Here is an 18,011-nt window from a genome sequence, read left to right as displayed (position 1 = left end):
ACTCACTCACTCATTCACTCACTCACTGACTCCTTCACTCATTCACTCACTCACACACTCACTCACGCACTCACTCGTGCCTCCCCTTGCCCATCCTGCCCCAGCTACTCTGGCCTTGCTGCTTTGGCACCAAGCAGCCCCCCCGCTAGGCATCCACCCGTTTGCTCCCTCAGTGTCTACTCCAGGCTTAGCATGTGAGGCCCCTTGAGCCCCCGGCTCCCAGGAACCCAGCACCCGCTCGCCCAGCCCACTGCACCCCTGCTCTTTGCACATAGCAGTGGTGCCTTCCCCCCTCCCCAGTCTGGTTCTTTGTGCTTTAGCACGTGGCCCCGCACGTGTAATACAAACACAGTAGGTGCCCAATACAACCCGTGGGATGCATGAATGAAGAACTGCAGCCACTGCCCTCGCGCACCCAATTGGCGCCCACAGCTCCGGAGGTGCGGGGTCACGTGCTACTTCCCCAGAGGAGGAGATCAAAGCCAGGCAGGCAACCTTCCCCAAGGGCAGCGGGCAGCCAGGAGAGGAGAGCGAGGTAGGCCCAACCCCAGGCTTGCTCTGGGTCCCATGGCCCAGGCTGCTAGAGTGGAGTGGAGTCTGGACCCTAGCAGATGGAGGGGGCGCTGGAGGACACTGGGGAGCAGGAGGGGCGGGAGGGGTCTGCACGCACCTCAGGAAGAGCTCTATGTGGACCACGGCCGGCGCGATCTTCTCCACCACGTCGGCGATGAAGTTGAACTTGTACCGCGGGCTGGTCAGCTGGTGGAGACCTGCACTGGCAGGAAGAACCAGGTGCGTCAGTGGGGCCCGGACACTGCTGGCACCAGAAGCCGTGCTCCGAGGGGGGGAGCAGGAAGCTCCAACTGAGACCCCTGCCTGGTTCAGAGCCCCTGGGGTCCCACACACACAGCAGTGAGGCAACGCCCAGCCTAGGGAACCAACACGGTGAGCAGAGGCGTCCACATGCCACGCTTCCTCACCCCAGCCCACTGCCAGCCCTGCCAGGAGGCTCAGAGAGGTCTCACGTTTTAGCCACACCCTTGCAGGAGAGACGGTCCACTCTGCTCACAGGCAGGCCCCTCCGAACCCTGGGGTGTCCCTTCTGAGCTGACCTGGCCTGGCCGCAGTGTGCCCCATCCTGGGCCTATGGGGCTGCCAATTGCTGAGTCCACAGGGCCCCACATCTGCGTCTAACCTGGCCACACCCCAGTCCAACTTGCCAGGCAGTTCATGAGCTTCCCTGGAACCTTCATGGGCTCAGATTTCTGCTGCCGTCAGCAGTGGGACTGCGGTGGCCAGGACCACAGGCCTGAGGCTTGTGGGTGGCATGAGGCCCCCAGCCCCCTGTGCCCAGCCCTCCCAGGCTCCCACCTTCTGGAACCCATGCTGCTCAGCATCGCCTGGGTTCCTGGACTGCTTTACAGCTGTGTGGCCTCAGGCAAATCACTTACCCTCTCTGGGCCTGACTCATCTGAAACATGGGACTGAAGATGCCCCCGACCGGGGCGTGGGAACTGGGTGTGGGCGTGACTGTCCCCAGCCATTGGAGCAGAGCCCCGGCCCCTAGAGTCCAGCCCTGCACTGGCGGTTCTCTTGATGACCTCCGGGGCAGGGCCGGATCAGGATCTAGTGGAAATCTGGTTTCGTAGACCGCACAGAGGCACGGAGGTAACAAGCTGCACACAGCCATGAGCGCGGGGCCCCGGCCCACAACGTGCTCTGTGAACATTTGCAAGGCAAATGAAGTCCCCGCACACAGCCCAGTTCACGTCCCCAATTCTCCACAGTGGCAGCTAGGGCAAGGACCTTGGCCTCCACTTTAAAGGTGGGGAAACTGAGGCTCAGTAAGATGAATCCTCATGCCCAAGGCATAGCCAACCGAGAAGCAGGACCTGCATGCGGCTGCGGGCTCCTTCCTTAGGTGTTCCCACCTCCACCCCGTGGCTCCCGCAAGGTGGCCACGACTAGCCCTTAAGCCTGAACTGGGACCCCCACAGCTGGCTCAAGTGCTGTTGGGGGGTAAGGAGGGACCGCCTCTCTTCAGCTCCTGAGACGTCTGCCTCTCACTGGCCAGTGGGCACCTAGCACACAGACTCCAGCCCGCTATGGTCAGCCTGAATCAAAGGCTGCCTGGCCAGGGTGGCCAGGGCCTGGCTGGGTGACGCTGGCCAGTGTGAGGCTCCTCGATGTGGCAGCCCCATGCCCAGGAACCCTCCTCCCAGGGTCTTGGCTTCAGAGGTGACATTAACAGCCCTGGGGCAGGGCCCACTCCACGTCCAGGGCTCTCTGTGCACAGGTTTATCTCCACACAGATCGTCGACCCTCCCACAACTGCACAGACGGTGGCTGGCTCAGGGAGAGGATACTACCTGGGCAGCCCCAGGGGCTGAGCCCAGGCCCGTCCACTCCCCTCGCAGCCCCTGGGAACTCAGGGTCATCTTCTAGCCCCACCACTCAAGCAGATAAAAGGGAAACCAGCCACAGAACCTGCTGCCCCGTCGAGGTTTGGCTTTCCCACAAGAGGCTCCCGAACTGACAATCTGCATGACCCAGGGGACCCCAGAGCAACCCCGAGGCCCAAGCCCTCCCCCCTCCAGCAGGCAACACCCCCATGGGGTCAGCTGCTCCTCTGTGTGCACAGAGCTCCCCGTGCTGTGCAGAGGGAGAGGTGACTGGGCACCAGCAGCCCCAGGTCAGGCCAGTGTCACCTCTCCCTACTGGGGGACCTCTATCAGGCCACCCTGTCCTCAAGCCTCTGCTTGTCACCCACCTGCCTCTCTGTGCCTATTCCTGCATCTCCCTGCCAAGATGCTCCAGCTGGTCCCTGGCCTGGCCCAAATCCATGTCCCCAGGCAGCCCCCCAGCAGGCTTCTCCCCGTCGGACCAAGCCTGTCCCCACCCAGGGCTCCAGCACGACGCTCTCCCGCAGCGCTCACTCCACATGGAGTTTATTCCAGCCACGTGTGCAGGTGCCTTCCGTGTGCCCGCCGCGCTGGCTGCTGGAGACAAGTGGTCCAGCTGGGGCTGGGGGGCAGGCTAGTGACCATGGTGGGACAGAGAGGAAGCCCACGTAGGGGGTCTGGAGGTGCCTCTGCTCCAGGTCTGGAAGAGTCCACCGGGCAGGGGAAGAGCACAGGGAAACCACGGGCTGAGCCCGAGTCGGGCATGATGGCAACTGCAGATACGATGATTTGGCAGGTTGGGGACCGGGCCTGGTGTGAACACACCAAAGGGGGAGGAAAGTGTCTCCTTCCCCACAGAAGTGATTAGAACCGGCTGCACCACCGGTGCCTTCACCCTGGGCCTCAGGGAATCTAGCACCAGGGGCCAGAATGCTCTCTGGTCACCGTCCCGTCCACCCTGCCTGGTCTCCCCACGGTGGGCGGCAGAGCTGGGACAGAGCTGACCCCAGCCCCTCAAGCACGAGCTCTGCCTTGCAGTCTGGAGAGCTGGGGGCTCGGCAGCCTCCCTGCGACAATTTCTTCCTAGTGTGGTCTCTCCAGAGGTCACTTACCATAGGTGACACTCGATTTTATGTGTGAAGATTTTTTTTTTAAAAAAACCACTATAAAATATTCATAAGTAAAAGTCTGGCAGGAAAACATATCAAAACACTACTACATGGTGCTTATTGGGGGCAGGGGTAAAGTTACAAGTGACTTTTTTTCTTTTTTCATGGACTTGTCAAATTTTCTAGCATGGGTAAATTATATACAGTAAATCTGAAAAAAAAAAAAAAAAGATAAAACAGGGAAGAAAAACCAGGCCTGAGGGGAGGGGCGGCGGGGATGGTCTGGGAGGTGGGAAGGAGCCCAAGGCCGCGGAACCTCAGAGCAGAAGCCCACATGGCTCACTTCGCACCCAGGCTGCCCGAGACAGAGACGCCTCCGGTTCACCCCACACCCTGGCAGAAGCAGCACAGGGTGAGGCAGCCTCTGAGACTTTTCAGAAGGGAGGGAAGGAAGAAGTTCAAGGATGCTCTGCTGACTCTACCTGACCCAGCACACAGTAGGTTTGCAGACGCCACCAGAAAGAAAGAACATCATTCAGCCTGTTAACCAAGTTTCCAAGCAGCCCCATAAGATCAAGTGGCCCATTTTATGGCCCAGGAAACTGAGGCTCGGAGCCGAAGATCACTCATGGGGGAGGCAGGCTGCCACCATCCCAGGTCAAGTGGATTTCGGGGTTGGAGTGACCCCAGGGCCTGGGGCACCCCAGAGGGCCTTGTCTCTTTAAATCAGCCTGGAGGGGAGGGCCAGGCCAGAGTCCCTTGCTCTCCTCCCCACTCGGATGAGTCACCCATGAGTCAGGGGAAGGCAGACGCGCTTCCCACTGCCTCTTTCCACATGAAAACCCTGGGCCCCCACGGCTGGGAAGCAGGCTCTGTTTGTTTGGGGTTTTTTGACAATCCCCACCCCCACCCCATCCTGGAGCCAAAGCTCTGAAGTCAACAGTCTCAACCAGATTTAGCTGTGAACTTTTTTCCCCCTTTTTAAATAAACTGTACTGTAAATGCCCTGGGAGTCTTAGGGGGAACTTGACACAGCAGCGAAGGCCAGGTGTCTGGTGGCACCTTCTGGGAAAGGAAGGGGCAGAGCCAGCCTAGAGGAAGACTGGGAGAAGAGCCAGCAGGGAGAGAAGCTGGGTTTCGGGGCTCCACCTCCCACATTCCTGCCCAATAGGGCTTCCAGAAGTGCTGAAGGACGCTGGCAGACCCTGAAAGAGGACTACGCAGGGCTACCTTGTACCACTGCACAGGTTGTTCACTGCATGGCTCCAGGACCATTATTGACAAAGATCACCACGTGGCCAGCTTCCCCTGGCATTGTGCAGTGTACGACCTGCCCAACTCTATGCATTAGTCCCTCCAGCACATAATGGGCAGAGCCAGGACTGAGACCCAGTTCTGTTCCTCTAACTCTAAGGTCACTGCCCCCTTCTTTTGCCGCTGCTATCAGCAGACCCCTTGGTCGCCCAGTGGTTGGGTGTGAGCTAGGGATGAAGGAGCCATCAGTGGGTGACTACAAGGTCCAGGGCTTTGCAAATCTGTTTGTAATGCTGACCACAGTCTGCAGACCAGATGGCAGCCTCTTAGCAGGGTATTCAAGGACCAGGGTGTCCTGGTCCCATTGACATCTGCAGCCGCATGTACTCTCCCCTCTGCACCCTGGCTCTGGTTCCCTAAGCACACATGTGCCTAAATGTCACTGCGCCTTTGTACATACAGTTCCTCTTCCAGGAATGCACTTCCCATCATCCCTCAAGGCCCAGGCCAACAGCACCTCCTCTGGGGAGCCCGCCCTGACTTTGCAGGCTCAGTGACAGATCCCTCCCTCTGGGGCCAGAGCTCGTACCCCTCCCAATGCTTGTCCCTCTGTACCGTCCCCACGGCCCAGCACCCTTGAGCCGAGGCTGGCCTGGCCCACAGCAGGGAGTGAGGGAGCGAATGACGAAGGAGGGAATGAATGTTCTCCAGAGACAGATGTGCAGCCCCAGCGGCCACCTCGACAGCTCCAGCCCCACCCTCCACAAGAGCCAGACTCTGAAACCCCAGGAGCTGCCTCCAGGTCTAGTTAGTTCCCAGGACAGCTCCGTGTGTTTTCCTTCCTCTCGAAAACTTGCCTGTCCCCGAGTGAACCATGACCCCCCGGCCAAGAACATCAGCTTCAGATCCGGCTGTGGCTCCCCGTGGGTGGATGCTGCTGTCTGCGACCCTCCAGCCCAGAGTCCTGTTGCAGGAACACAGGAGGGGGTGGGGCAGCAGCCCAGGCCTAGAGCAGCTCGCTGCCTCCCCCCACGGTCACACCCAGCTGGCGGGCCAGGCTGGGCTCTGCGAGTTTGTGATCTCATTGAATTCTTGCAGCAATTCTGCAAGGCAGGAACCATTAGTCCATTTTACAGGCGAGGAAACCAGGCTCAGAGAGACCGTGCGACTTGCCCAAGGCGTACGGCCAGGCCCCTCGACCCCTGACCATGGGCACCCCGCAACCCCGTTGCTGGTCCTTGGCCAATAGGACTGGCTGTCCAGCCCCCAGGAGAGCCCAGCCTTGCCCCATCCTCAGTTTCTGACTGTGAAATTCCACGCCTGGCTGGGCTGCAGCCAACTCCACCGAGGAGGCCATTCTGCCAGCACCTGGCTTACGCTTTACCAAGAAGGGGCTGATTCTCTCGCAGGGTCCTGAGGGCCAGGCAGGGCTCTGCGCTGCCCACTGGCCATCCAAACCCCTGGCCCTTCTCTTAGAGAAAGCCCTCCCTGCCTCGACCAGGTCCAGTCAGTTGACCACTCAGGGCTCAGGCTCCTCAGTGGTGACACGGGGACTGAGCAGGGCCAGTGACACCAGGGCTGGCACCAGGCAGCTCCTCTTCGAATGCTGCCTTCCAGCTCCTTCCCTGCCTTCACCACCTCTTCCTCATTCTCACAGCTCCATCTGTGTAAGTGCCCACATGCCAATACTCACATTCGTGTGCACGAATGTCGCTTAGCCCTTACGCCACGCAAATCACTTTTAAGTCATTATCTCATTGCCTGTCCAGTGACCCAGTGAGGAGGGTACCACTGTTATCACCATTCCCCACAGGTGAGACAACTGAGAGCTTAGGAGACTTGTGGGGTCTTGCCACAGGAAGGCGCAGCGCTGGAACTCACCCCTGAGCAGCCAGACATGAGGAACAGAGCTGGGTCTCAGTCCTGGCTCCGCCAGTTTTTTGCTAGAGGAGGGGTAATGCACACAGTTGGGCAAGTTGTACACTGCACAACTCAAGGGAGTCGCCTGCTACCCCCTGCACTAGACCTGTGATCGGTTTGAAGAACATACACACATGTCCTGGCCATGTTTTTGCTGCATCAAGGACAAAGGGGCTATGATTTTATTCTATCTCAGCCATGACTCAACACCTTCATCAAAACCACGCAGGGAGGTTACTTCCTCAGGTTGCTCTGGATGGAAAGCCAGGGGCGCCCGGGCTCAGGACAGAGCCATCCCTCTCTACGTGAGTGACCTGTGGTACCTCCCTGCACCTTTTCTTATAGAAAGCCATGCCAAAAATACCCAAACGTGTTTAAGGCTTTGTAAGCCTGGAGCACAAGCCCAACGTGTCACCCTTGACCCTCATAAAACCTGGTGGCTTCTCTCTATCGAAGCAGCCCTGGGCAGGAGGTTCAGCCCACCTGGCAGCACCCTCTGGCTTGCTGGCCAGCACCGGCTCACTCCCCAGCTGCACAGAACACAGGCCTCCAGAAAGGCCACACGAAGCTCTGCTAGCCTCGCCTCCCCCGACCACCCAGCAGCCTGGTGGCCTGCGGACGGCCAAGGGTGTGCATGAGGCCAGCACACCCAGCACGGTGTCACAGCTGACCTGTCGGGCAGCCGCGTGTGCTCTGTTCAGTCCCCAGTGGCCAGGTGGTCTCCTCTGGGTCCCCTTGGACGTGGACTTGAAGTTAGGATGGCCTGAATCTGGGCTGGGCAGGGTGGGGTTCCATGGGCCTCACACGGGAGGTTTCTGTCATCTGTCCTTCACACCCTGGGATCGGGATTTCACAGGGGATCTGCTGGCCATGGTGACGGCGGGCGAGAAGCAGAGGCCTGGCCGCACCGAGCCTGCCAGCCACACCAGGAGTCTTTGCTTGGTCCTGAGGGCAGGGGGAGCCATGGCTGGGCTCTCAGCAGGGTACCTCTGCATCTCCTAAAGTCCCCATGGGCCTCTGGGCGGGGCTTCCGGGCAAGAAATCCCCAGGGAGCCGCTGCAGGAACCTCAGCTGCACCTCCAGGTACGGGACTGGGGGCGGCGAGGGTGCATTTCCTAGGCAAGCCCTGAGGGGGAAGGGCGGCTGCGCAGCATCCCGGGTCCTGAGCTCCTCTCTGGCCGGACTCCTGGCTCTCAGCGGCCTTGGCGAAGGCTCTGGGCTGCCAACGCAGCCAGCACTGAGGCGGCACAGTCCTCAAACCACCAGATGCTGCAGCTCAGCCCTGCTGTCACGGGCCGGGGTCGGGGTAGGGGAGGCGTCATCTTGCCTGGTTAGTCCTGAGTGCTGAATTCCAAGACATGTGCAGCCCCAGGAGGCTGCTAAGAGGATTAAAAATCAAAAGCCAACCAAAACTCTTTTTTTTTTCTTTTATTTCAGCATATAAAACTCTTAAATGAGTAAAACTGGACGATGCAGTCAGAACCTGCTTGGGGTTGCACAGTAAGAGCTGATTATTCAAATGCCACATTGTAAACTGCCCAGGGCTCTGAACTCTGAGTTAATGGCACACTCGCAGGCCTGTCTGTCTGCAGCTTAGCTGAGAGGCTGTAAGGACACAGGGCACTGGCTATACACAAAGGGAAACCTCTTCCAAGTCAGACCCTCTGACACATATTTGTCTACGTCTTCACTGTCCCACTGATGGAGATTTATCCACTCTGTGTGACAGCTCTGCCTTAATGAGGAGACGGGACTATGCAAAAGCTCCCTGGAGAAAGGGTGAGCCTCTGTCACCGGAGGTGTGCAAGAAGAGCTGGGAGGGCTACAGGATGTTCACACACCACACGGGCGACCCACGCATTTCACGTCATCACCTACAGAGGCCAGGCGCTGGGCCAGGCCCTGCCCTGTGAGGCTCAGTCCGGGGAGCATGGAAATAACATAGACAAGTCAACAAACAACACAGGGGCTGGGAGGGGCCAGAGGACACCCCAGGGTGTGCTCAGGAGGCTGCCAAAGGGGCTCCCAGACATGGTGGCCAGGGAGGGCAGCTCAGAGGTGTGGGGCACCCAGCCCAGGGCAGGATGAGGAACCGACCATGTGAATGTGAGAGAAGGGAACCTCAGGCAGTGGGCACTGCATGTGCAAAGGCCCTGAGGCGGAAGGAGGCAGGCATGGCTTGGCACAGAGATGAGAAGATGTCATGAGACGGCATTGGAGAGGCGGGCAGAGGCCTCGAGGGCCAAGGTAAGTGTCGGGGCGCTGTTGGAGGGTGTCCTGCAGTCACAGGCAGGATGGATTGATCAAGGTCATCCTGGCTGCTGTGTGGAGAAGGGATGGAGTCGGTGAGGCCAGCGCTGCTGGGGCAAGGAAGAACCTGCGAACACTTCGTGGCCAAGCCAAGAGGACGCATGGTGACAGGAAGCAGCAATGCGGGGGAGCAGAGGCTCAGAGGGGACAAAGGCTTTCACCCAAGCACCCCGGGTGGTCCTCTGGGTTGGGCTGGGAGGGGTGGAGTTAGGGACCAAGACAAGTCACCGGGCAGCTGATACACGTCTCCAGGGCAGGAGACACGGGGCTGGAGATCTGCACCTCGGTAGTGTTTAAAGGCAGAGGAGACGTCCCTGCCCACCCAGGAGCCCCTCCTACATGTAGAAGGCAGGAGGAGAAGGGGGAGGGGAGGAAAAGGTATGGACCCCCATCCCAGGGAGAGGGAGACACAGCTGGCCCGAGAGGCCACGGTCCTCTGGCAGGACTTCCTTCTGGAAATGCCCAGAGTGGGCAGTACCTTACACGCCACCACGTGTGGACATCACTAGCGACTTCTGGCTGGGCCCTAGGGAAGGCGAGTGGTGGACACTGCCTGGGCACTCCGTGCAGGCTGAGGCTGGCGGAGCTGGCGCTGACTCCAGACCTCAGGGGCCCTGCTCCGCCCCTGCAGAGGAGAGCCAGGGGCCCAGGAGAGCACAGCTTTCAAAGCCCCCAGACCAGGCCAGGCCTGGCCTTCTGACCTCAGACCTGTCACCTCACCCTTCCTGGCCTCAGTCGGCACATCTGCGGTGCCCGAGAAGGGACCTGACTTGCAGAGGGAATTGAGATGGGCTGGCAAGAGGCCAGGCACCAGCGAGTCCCCCACACAGAGTGGATGTTGCACAAGCCCGGACCTGGGAGTCTGGGCTCCCTGCGCACCAGGCGACAGGGGCAGGGCTACACAGAGCCCACAACGCATGCGTCACCCCCGGACTTGGGCAGCAGCCCCAAGGAGCCCGTGTGAAGGCAGGCAGTGGGCTGATGTCAGATTCAAGGTCACAGTATCTGGGATCCCGTCCAGCCCTCCTTCCTGCACCTGTGGCCTCCCCTCCCTCTCAGGCTCCAGCTCCCCACTGTCTCCCTGGCCCTTTAGGCTCTGGTGGCAGCCAGGGCTCTCAGGATCCTGCGCACCCGCGTCTGCTCTGCCTGTGCCCTCCCAGTCCTCCCGGCTCTGCCCAGGGGGCTCCCACTCCTTTTCCACAGCCCAGCACCGAGCACCTCCTCCGGGAGCCTGCCCTGACCTTGCCCAGTAAGGCAGGGTTGGTAGCAGTCCCAACTGTGATAACAGCTTGTGAAATGAGGCAGAGCTGCTCCTGGTCACTGCCCAGGAGCTGGGCATGTGTCCACGTGCCTCAAACAGCATGCCCCTGGGTACTGCTGTCCCCCCATTTCATAGATGAGGAAACTGAGGGTAACTGAGTAGCCCACCTGACATCACCCCATTGGTAAGAGGTGCACTGGGGCTGCAGGTCTGGGGACACGGAGGCCCCAGCCGAGACCTCCATGCTCGTAGCCACGTCCTGTCTTTCTGAGCTACGGCTGCACCCGGCTGCACCGCATCACCTGTTTTCCTCTTCTCACTCGCCCCTGTGTCTCCCCGATGGTCTGTGGGTCTTGAGGGCACAGGCAGGGGCTGCTTCATCGCCGTGCCCTGTCGCCAGCCCAGGGCCGGCCAGGCACACAGAGAAGGTGCATTGTGGACTTCCTCTGTTGGTGAGTGTTTCGCCTCCAACCGTCCTGCCCGCCTCTGGGCCCTGGGGCTGGGGAGGCACCTCCTGCCCCCGGCACTGCCAAACTGCGGGGGACAGTCTTCTCGAACTCCTCAGCAAGGCCGAGACGGGCACACCAGGACCAAGCCCCAAACTGGACGGGCTACCACAAGGTGCGGCAGGCACTCATTAAGCTCTGACGCCCATTCCTGAGGCCTCGAGTGGCACCGTGCTCTCCAGCCCTCGGTCTCTGACCTCATCACCCTCGCTCCTGTTGTGGTTTGGAAGCGGCCCCTCCAAAATTCAGGTGTCGCCGATGTGATGGTGTTGAAAGATGGGCCCGTGATTAGGCCATGAGGGCTCCTCCCCTCGCAAATGGGATTATGGCCCTGATAGGACGGGCTTCACGCAGCCCCTGGCCTTCTCTGGGGCTTGTCCTTCTGCCACATGAGGCCTGCGGGCGCCTCAGTCTTGGACTTCCCAGACTCCGGAACCGTGAGAAATAAATTTCTGTGCTTTATAAGTTACCCAGTCTCAGGTAATCTGCCGTGGCAGCACGAGCGGACTGAGGCCCTCCCGTAAGCCCCTCGCTGGCTCGCCCACACGATCACACAGCATCTCATACGATGCCCCCGCAGCCGCGCAGTGCCAGGGGCAGGTCTTGCGTGTCCCGCCAGGAAAGAGGAGCTCTGCTGAAAATCTCAGGAAAGCCTGGGTTTTACCATTGGAGAAAACTGCAGGTTTCCTCAGCTCCTCTGACGGACCAAGCCTATGAATCTGCACTACGGGGACCGTGCTCTTTTTTCCACCCCTTTGGACCACAGGACCCGAACCGTGGGAAGCTTTGCCCTACAGTGTCAAGTCTGAGCCCACAGGCACGACGCTTGTGGCCACTTATTGTCCGGTCCCTGCTGACCTGCCCAGCCTCGGGTGTCACTCCTGCCCCCACCCCCACCCAATCCCACACCAGCTGCTCAGAGCGACCCGCTCTTCTCAACACAGCAAAGCCCATATGCATTTGCCCATGCTGTTCCCTCTTCCCAGAATGCCTTTCCCTAATGCTGCTGGAAAACTTGTCCTCCCCGTTCAAGATGCAGCCTGGATGTCCCTCTGGAGGCGTCCCAGGCACCCCAGGCTCCCCGTGGTGCTCCTAGGGCTCTGCGGAGCCTGTCTTGGAGGCTACTGGTGTCCGCCCCACTGTCTGTGCACGGGGTATGAGGGGTCTGACTCGTATCCATGAACCTGGCACCCCGCACTGGGCCTAAGGCAGCACCTGTCAGGCTGACAGCAGATCCTGCCTTCCTGAGAGGGGCCCCAAACAAGGAAAGGAACAGCAAGGTTTTCTGGCATTTCCCTCCATGCACAGAGTCAGCCTGCATGGAAAGATGCAACCCAGAACCAGCTGCAGGTCAGGGAGGCTGTCCTCGCATCTGAAGGGACTGAGGCATTTTCCACCCCCAGCAGACTCTCCTTGTGGTGCCCTAAGCAGTCCAGGGACCCACACAGTCACTCTTCCCAAATAGTCCCCTGCAGACGTGCATTTTAACCACAGAAAGAAAATACTGGTGTCGCCCAAGAGAGCATACCAACTGGAGACTGAAGGCCAGGAAAGATTGCTTCTCGCCCAATACCCTGACAGAGCGGGGACACGAGGACCGGGAAACGGCTGCAACAGACACAGAAGCTGGAGAAATACAGAAGAGGCCCTTCGGGGTGGTCAGGAGACCACTGGATTTCGCTTTTGACTCTAATTCTATGACCTTGGGGACAGCAGTTCACTTTTCTGAGCCTCAGTTTCTCCACCTGGAAGACCAAGAGCTGCTTAGAGATATGTAAAGGGCTGTGCAGTTGTGCCCAGGGAGTGCGGATCTCAGCTTGGCCCTAACTCAGACCCTCGGTTTCCCCGGGAGAAGGCTTCCGTCCTCCCCGCTGAGCGCTTACCCGATGGGCAGGCGCCCTTCTGCAGCTGGCGCACAGGCGTCCCGGAGAGCTGTAGCGCGCGGCGGCTGGCCGCCTGCAGCGCGCACACGTTGGCATAGGTGTGCCCGTCTGTGCCGCACACGGCGTGAGCCCCGCGACAGCGGCACACTCCGCGCGCGCACTCCAGGCTCTCCCCGCAGGGCGAGTCGAGGGGGCGGCCGCAGGGCTCGCCCTCGCTGGCGGCGCACACCAGGCAGCAGTTGCAGAGGTCGGGCACATAGCCGCCGGGGCACCGGGGACTCGGACACCGCGACACGTCGCAGCGCGCGGGGCACGGCGCCGCCGCGGGCTCCCGGGCCAGCGCGAGGGCGGCCAGCGCGGCCAGGAGCAGCGCCCGCGCCTGCATGGCGGCCGGCCGGCAGCGGGAGGCAGCAAGGGAACTGGCCTGGAGCCGGCGGGGACACCAAGGCCGCGCGGGGGCCGGGAGCCTAAGGAGGTGGCTCAGGAGCGAGGGCGTCGGGACCACAGGGTCATGCCTGGGGGACAGGGGACCCGGGCACGGGGAAGGCACAGGCGCCTGCTCCCTCCTCTGGACGTATGGTCTGCTGGCGCCAGGCCCAGCGCATTTAAAAGGGACTGGTGACCCGCCCTGCTGGAAGAAAGCGGAGTCCCCTCCTCCTGCCCCGCCCCGGCCCCAACAGGCCCCCGCCCCACTGGCCTCAGGGCTGTCCTGCCTGGTCTGGGAAGCAGCTGGCACAGATGGTGTCCCCCGCCCAGACCGTGGGGGGGCATGCCTTAGGACCCCCAGTCCCAGCACCCGGAACCACTGTCCTAGAACTGACCAAGGTCAGACTCTACCCCAGCTCCCTCCTGCTCCACCACTCCATCTGCCCACACCTCCTCAGCTTGGCAGCCCTGGGCACCAGCACGGTCATATGGGTAGCTCAGCTCTCCCCTCCTGGCTCCCCACCCAGCCAGGACATGGTCCCTGTGCCCTGAATCTGCCCCCCACCCCCACCCAGCGTCTAGCTCTCAGAGGACATGCTCTCCTCAGCTCTCGGAAGGGCCTGCTGGGTTCCAGTCTCCCCTTTCCTAGCTCACACCTGTTTCCTCCTCCACCCTAGGGCAGTTAATAGTGCTTTCTGACTTCATAGCGTTGTTGGACCAACCGCCTGGAGTTCGTGGCTGGGGAATGATTCTGAGCCTTTCGTGCTTGGGCACAGCCTCCTGTGGGAACAGGAGATGTTTCCATTCTCACTAGTCCTCACAGTCTCTGAAGGACCCCCACAGACCGTGGGCCTGCCACCAGGGCTCGGAGTCTGGTGACAGTGACATCAAGTGATGAGTCAGAGGAGAGAGCAGACCCTCCAGAACAGCACAGGATCACACAGGGACGAGTGTCCCAGAGCACAGCCATGGGAACGTGTGAAGCAGCGCGTGCTGACGTGCTAATCCACGGGCTGCTTTGCTAGATGTTAAACAGCAAGATCCCGCCTGCTGTCCGACACCCGGCAGAGGTTTCCCAGCACCTGCAGCGAGTGCAGAGAGCCTGAGCAGCCGTTTGTGTTCCCTGGGGGACAGAGCCACAGGCCCTGCTGTGGCTGGGCTGCCTGTACCACTGAAGGAGTAAGTGCTGGACTCCAGCTGGAGTTGGTGGTGAGAACAAAGATGTTTTTTCATCCAAGTTCACAGACACCCAGGCTAGGAACTGGGGGGCCCCCGGGCCCAGAGGAGGGGGGCAGCTGGGGTAGAGGGTAGGGAGGGGAAGCAGGTCTGATCCCCAGGGCCGTGGTGTCCAGAGGGCCTGGGCACTGCTGAAGGGTCAGGCCGGGGAGTGGCCCTGTCAGACAGGTGTGTCCGGGGAGGTCAGAGGAGGCAGGAGGTAGGGACCTCAGGTGTGAGCACCCATGGGGCCCAGAGAGCACGTGGGGTTGAAGTGCCATGGGGGGTGGGAGATGGGGAGGGAAGGGGGCTGGGGCAGCCCCTGCTAAAAGGCCCTTTGACAAAGGGCTATAGGACCTGCATTTTGCCTTTAAAAACTTAAAGTTCATTTTGCTTTGAAGACGCGGAGAATGTCAGGCCATTTCTCTAAACGACTCAGAATGCCAGGGGTTGGGGACCTCAGGGCTGGTCTGGACTGGGCCCCCCTCAGCCCTAACCAGGGCTCCTGGTTCACATCTCCGCTGGGTGGGCTCAGGCCTGAGGGGCAGGGGAGCTGTTTACATGTCCAGGACACCTGCCCCGGAGTGTGCCTGGGTGGGGAGCCATGACCCAAAGCGGGCTTCCTGAGGGGCCTGTGTCATCCTGCAGACACCCAGCCCTGAAAGCCAACACTTTTTCATGTCTGGATTCTCCAGTGCACAGAAAATCAGAGATCCAGGAAGGACCAGAGCGTTCATTTCTAAACCCTTCATGTACAGATAGGGAAACTGAGTCTCGGAGAGGGTCGAGGACTGGTAGCTGCTGCAGACCAGTTTGCACAGCCCACTACAGTCGACGTGACAATACCTGCTGATTCTGGGGCTGAGAGGCTGCTCAGGTGCCCTGCACACTTTACTTGACTCCACATTCACTACGGCTTGAGATAGGGTGTTGTCACTGGTAGAATGAGGCTGGGCGAGTAGAAGGTCAGAGTGCACAGCAGGTTGGCCTCAGATCCGGATCCACCTGCAGATCCTGTGTGTGTTCCTCCCTCAAGACCATGCTACCCCCAACAGCCACCTGATTTGATCTGTACAACCCCTTTGCAAAGGCGATTTAGTCTCCTGTACACAAGGGAAACTGAGGCCCAGAGTGAAAGGGTATGTATGCAGTTTCCCTTCTCTGCTCCACAGCCGGGATGCAGTCCCCTGGGGTGGCCTTGGTCTTTCCCTGGAAGGGGCAGTCCAGGCACAGTGACCATGGCTGGTGGAGGCCCAGCACTCATCTCAGGAGGGAAGCTTTGCAGATGACAGGGCCAGCAGCGCCCTCTGCTGCCCCCGCACCGTACTGCCTCGTGCCTAGCAAACAGGACACCTCAGGGGCCCCGTTCCCAGCCTGGCGGGCACTGGGCCAGCCCACTCTCTCCTGCTATCTCAGCCCACTCTCCAACAGCGCTGGGAGGCGCCCCTAATTCACATAAATCCATCCTTCATGTATTTACATTACCCCCACCCCAATACCAAAAGTTCTCCACAAATAAGAGCAAGACGGACTGTTACCTACGCTGAATGGAATGGAACTGACTCCCTCCAGCTGGGCCTCCTGCCAGGGCATCCTTATGCCCTGGACCCCAAGGCCCCATGCATCCGTCTGCCTCTGCCCAGGGCCAGACAGCGGTGCCAGTCCTGTGTCTCCAGGCGAGCTCTCCGGCTGCAGGCAGGCCTTGCCCTTCTTCCTGGCCCTGGCCTGGGCCGGGCTTCTCATCAGATGAGGTCATAGCTCGCATCACTCAGGGACCTTGCAGATCCTCGAGGGCCGGACCTCAGCCTGCATTAAGACTCATCAGCCCCAAGAGTGGGTGACTCAGAGGGTGGCCCCTGCTCAGGCTAGGGTGGGGGGCTGTGACGTGGGGCACACTTTCTGCAGCCCCCTCCCCTGGCACTCCCAACACCGGGGCCAGTTCTGCCCCTCCTCAGGGTGTTTCTGTAAGCTCTGGGAACAACCCCATGGGGGGGATGGTATTAGACCCATTGCATGGACATGGAAAACTGAGCCAGGAGAGCTTACATGAGTTGCCACAGCCCCTAAGTCATTAGGTGATGGACCCAGGATTAGAAAACAGTTGGGTCTGACCCCAAAGTGTATGTTCTTTCCCCAGCACCTCACTGCTGTTCCAGCCCATTTTATGGAAGGAAAAACTGAGGCCCAAGAAAGGGAAGCAGGTTGCTGAGACAGCCTGGCTAATTGCCACGTTGACAGAGCCTCTACTGTGCATTATGCACCTGTCCTGAACAACCACTGCTGGAGGAGGTATTATTACTGATCATTTAACAGATGAAGAAAGCAAGACACAGAGAGGTTCAATCACATGTCCAAGGCCACACAGCGAGTGAGCTGCAGAATCAGACAGGAACCCAGGCAGGAGGACTCATGCAAAAGCTGGTTTGGAACCAGCTGAGGTTCCCATGAGGAGAGCTGAGAGCAGACAGAGGGCCTGGGATCAGCCCTGGCTGATGAAATGAGGGACCAGGCTGCCGGCCGAGCAGGGGTCCATCTTTTTCCCTTCTTATAAGACAATGCTCCTCAGCTTTCACTGTCTTCAGCCCAAACCCCTCTTGGGAATCACCCTGACCCCACCCAGCCCCCACGGGAGGAGTCAAACTGAACCTCCTCCTGGACCAGAGCGAGCTCTCCCCTGCTGGGAGGGGACTTCCTGTCCGGCAAGGTGGCTGCCCAGGACGGCCAGTCCCTCCTACCTGGAGGATGGTGCAGCTGTCCTGGATGCCACTGGGCCTCTGTGCACTCTCTGAGGAGCCGCCAGCCCGGCAGCATCGGAGGCCCTTCATCCTCCCGGCGGGAGCTGGGGGCGGTTTGGTGGCCTGAACAGTTGCTCTGGCCACCCCGGCTGTCAGGAATAGGGAAGCTTGTCAGGGTCGTGGGCTGGGGTCTGGAGCCTTCCCCTCACCCCCAGGCCACACTGCTCTTCAGGGCGGGGCAGGGCCCCCTGAGCTGTGTTCACAGGGTCTCAGGGGCCTGGGGGACTGAAGATGGGCCAGGAAGGTGGTGCTTCAACACTGACGGGCGAGGAGGCTGCCTGGCGACCCTCTGGGGCTCCCCTCAAAGTTTAATGCTGCTCGTGGGGAACACGCCGCCCCCTCCACGGTGCGAATGCCAAGCCTTCACGCCATGTCCAGTGCAACTTAATCCTGTGACCATTCCCATGTCACAGGGAAGAATGCCGAGGTTCAGAGAGGTGAAGCAACTGTCCCAAGGTCCCACAGGCAGAGGCAGCAGACCTGGACCCAGCCTCCAGACCCCTGGGTTTGCAGGGTAAGAAAAGCGAGGTGCCCAGTGGGAGGCTGGGGTCACGTGGTCACAACGATGAGGTGCTCGGGGCTGGAGGGGACTACAGAGGGCATCTCACTCCATGCCCCGTGAGAGGCTGCAGGTCCCATGAACATCTTCCCAATGGGCTTGCACACCTACAATGATGGGGAACCCCCTCCCACGTTTCTCCTGCCATACTGGGACACCTCTGTCTCTCAGCCTGGGCCCGGGCAGGTCCTCCTGGTGCCTCCGCCATGGCCATATCAAGTTCTGCAGGGAGATCCTGGGGCCTTCCTAGAACCGCTTTCCACTTTCCCAGCCCATAGGAGCCTGGTTCAGGAAATTGTTGGCCGTGAAGCTCAGGTGGGACTGAACCCAGCTCCGTTCAAGGTGGACTCTGGCCGATCTGTCAGCATACC

The 18,011-nt window shown here is 60.2% G+C and overlaps 1 protein-coding gene across 2 annotated transcripts in view; it reads right to left on the bottom strand.

The window, feature by feature from the left end:
- HTRA3 (HtrA serine peptidase 3) overlaps nucleotides 1-13,120 on the bottom strand; it is a 31,153-nt gene extending 18,033 nt beyond the window's left edge. The window contains exons 1-2 of one of the 2 annotated variants that reach the window (XM_012655030.1): nucleotides 12,646-13,120; nucleotides 671-770 (exon numbers count right to left, since the gene is read on the bottom strand). In XM_012655030.1, the coding sequence (XP_012510484.1) occupies nucleotides 671-770; nucleotides 12,646-13,030 (485 nt within the window). In that variant the 5' untranslated portion in view covers nucleotides 13,031-13,120. The remainder of the gene's footprint in view (nucleotides 1-670; nucleotides 771-12,645) is intronic. The other variant, XM_012655029.1, reaches the window with a different exon arrangement.
- Between the last annotated feature and the right edge of the window lie 4,891 nt (nucleotides 13,121-18,011).

Source organism: Propithecus coquereli, unplaced genomic scaffold (assembly GCF_000956105.1).
Source record: "Propithecus coquereli isolate 6110/MARCELLA unplaced genomic scaffold, Pcoq_1.0 Scaffold459, whole genome shotgun sequence".
Taxonomy (NCBI): Eukaryota; Metazoa; Chordata; class Mammalia; order Primates; family Indriidae; genus Propithecus; species Propithecus coquereli.
The sequence above is the reverse complement of the archived record's forward strand: the minus strand, read 5'-3'. Positions and strand labels throughout refer to the sequence as shown.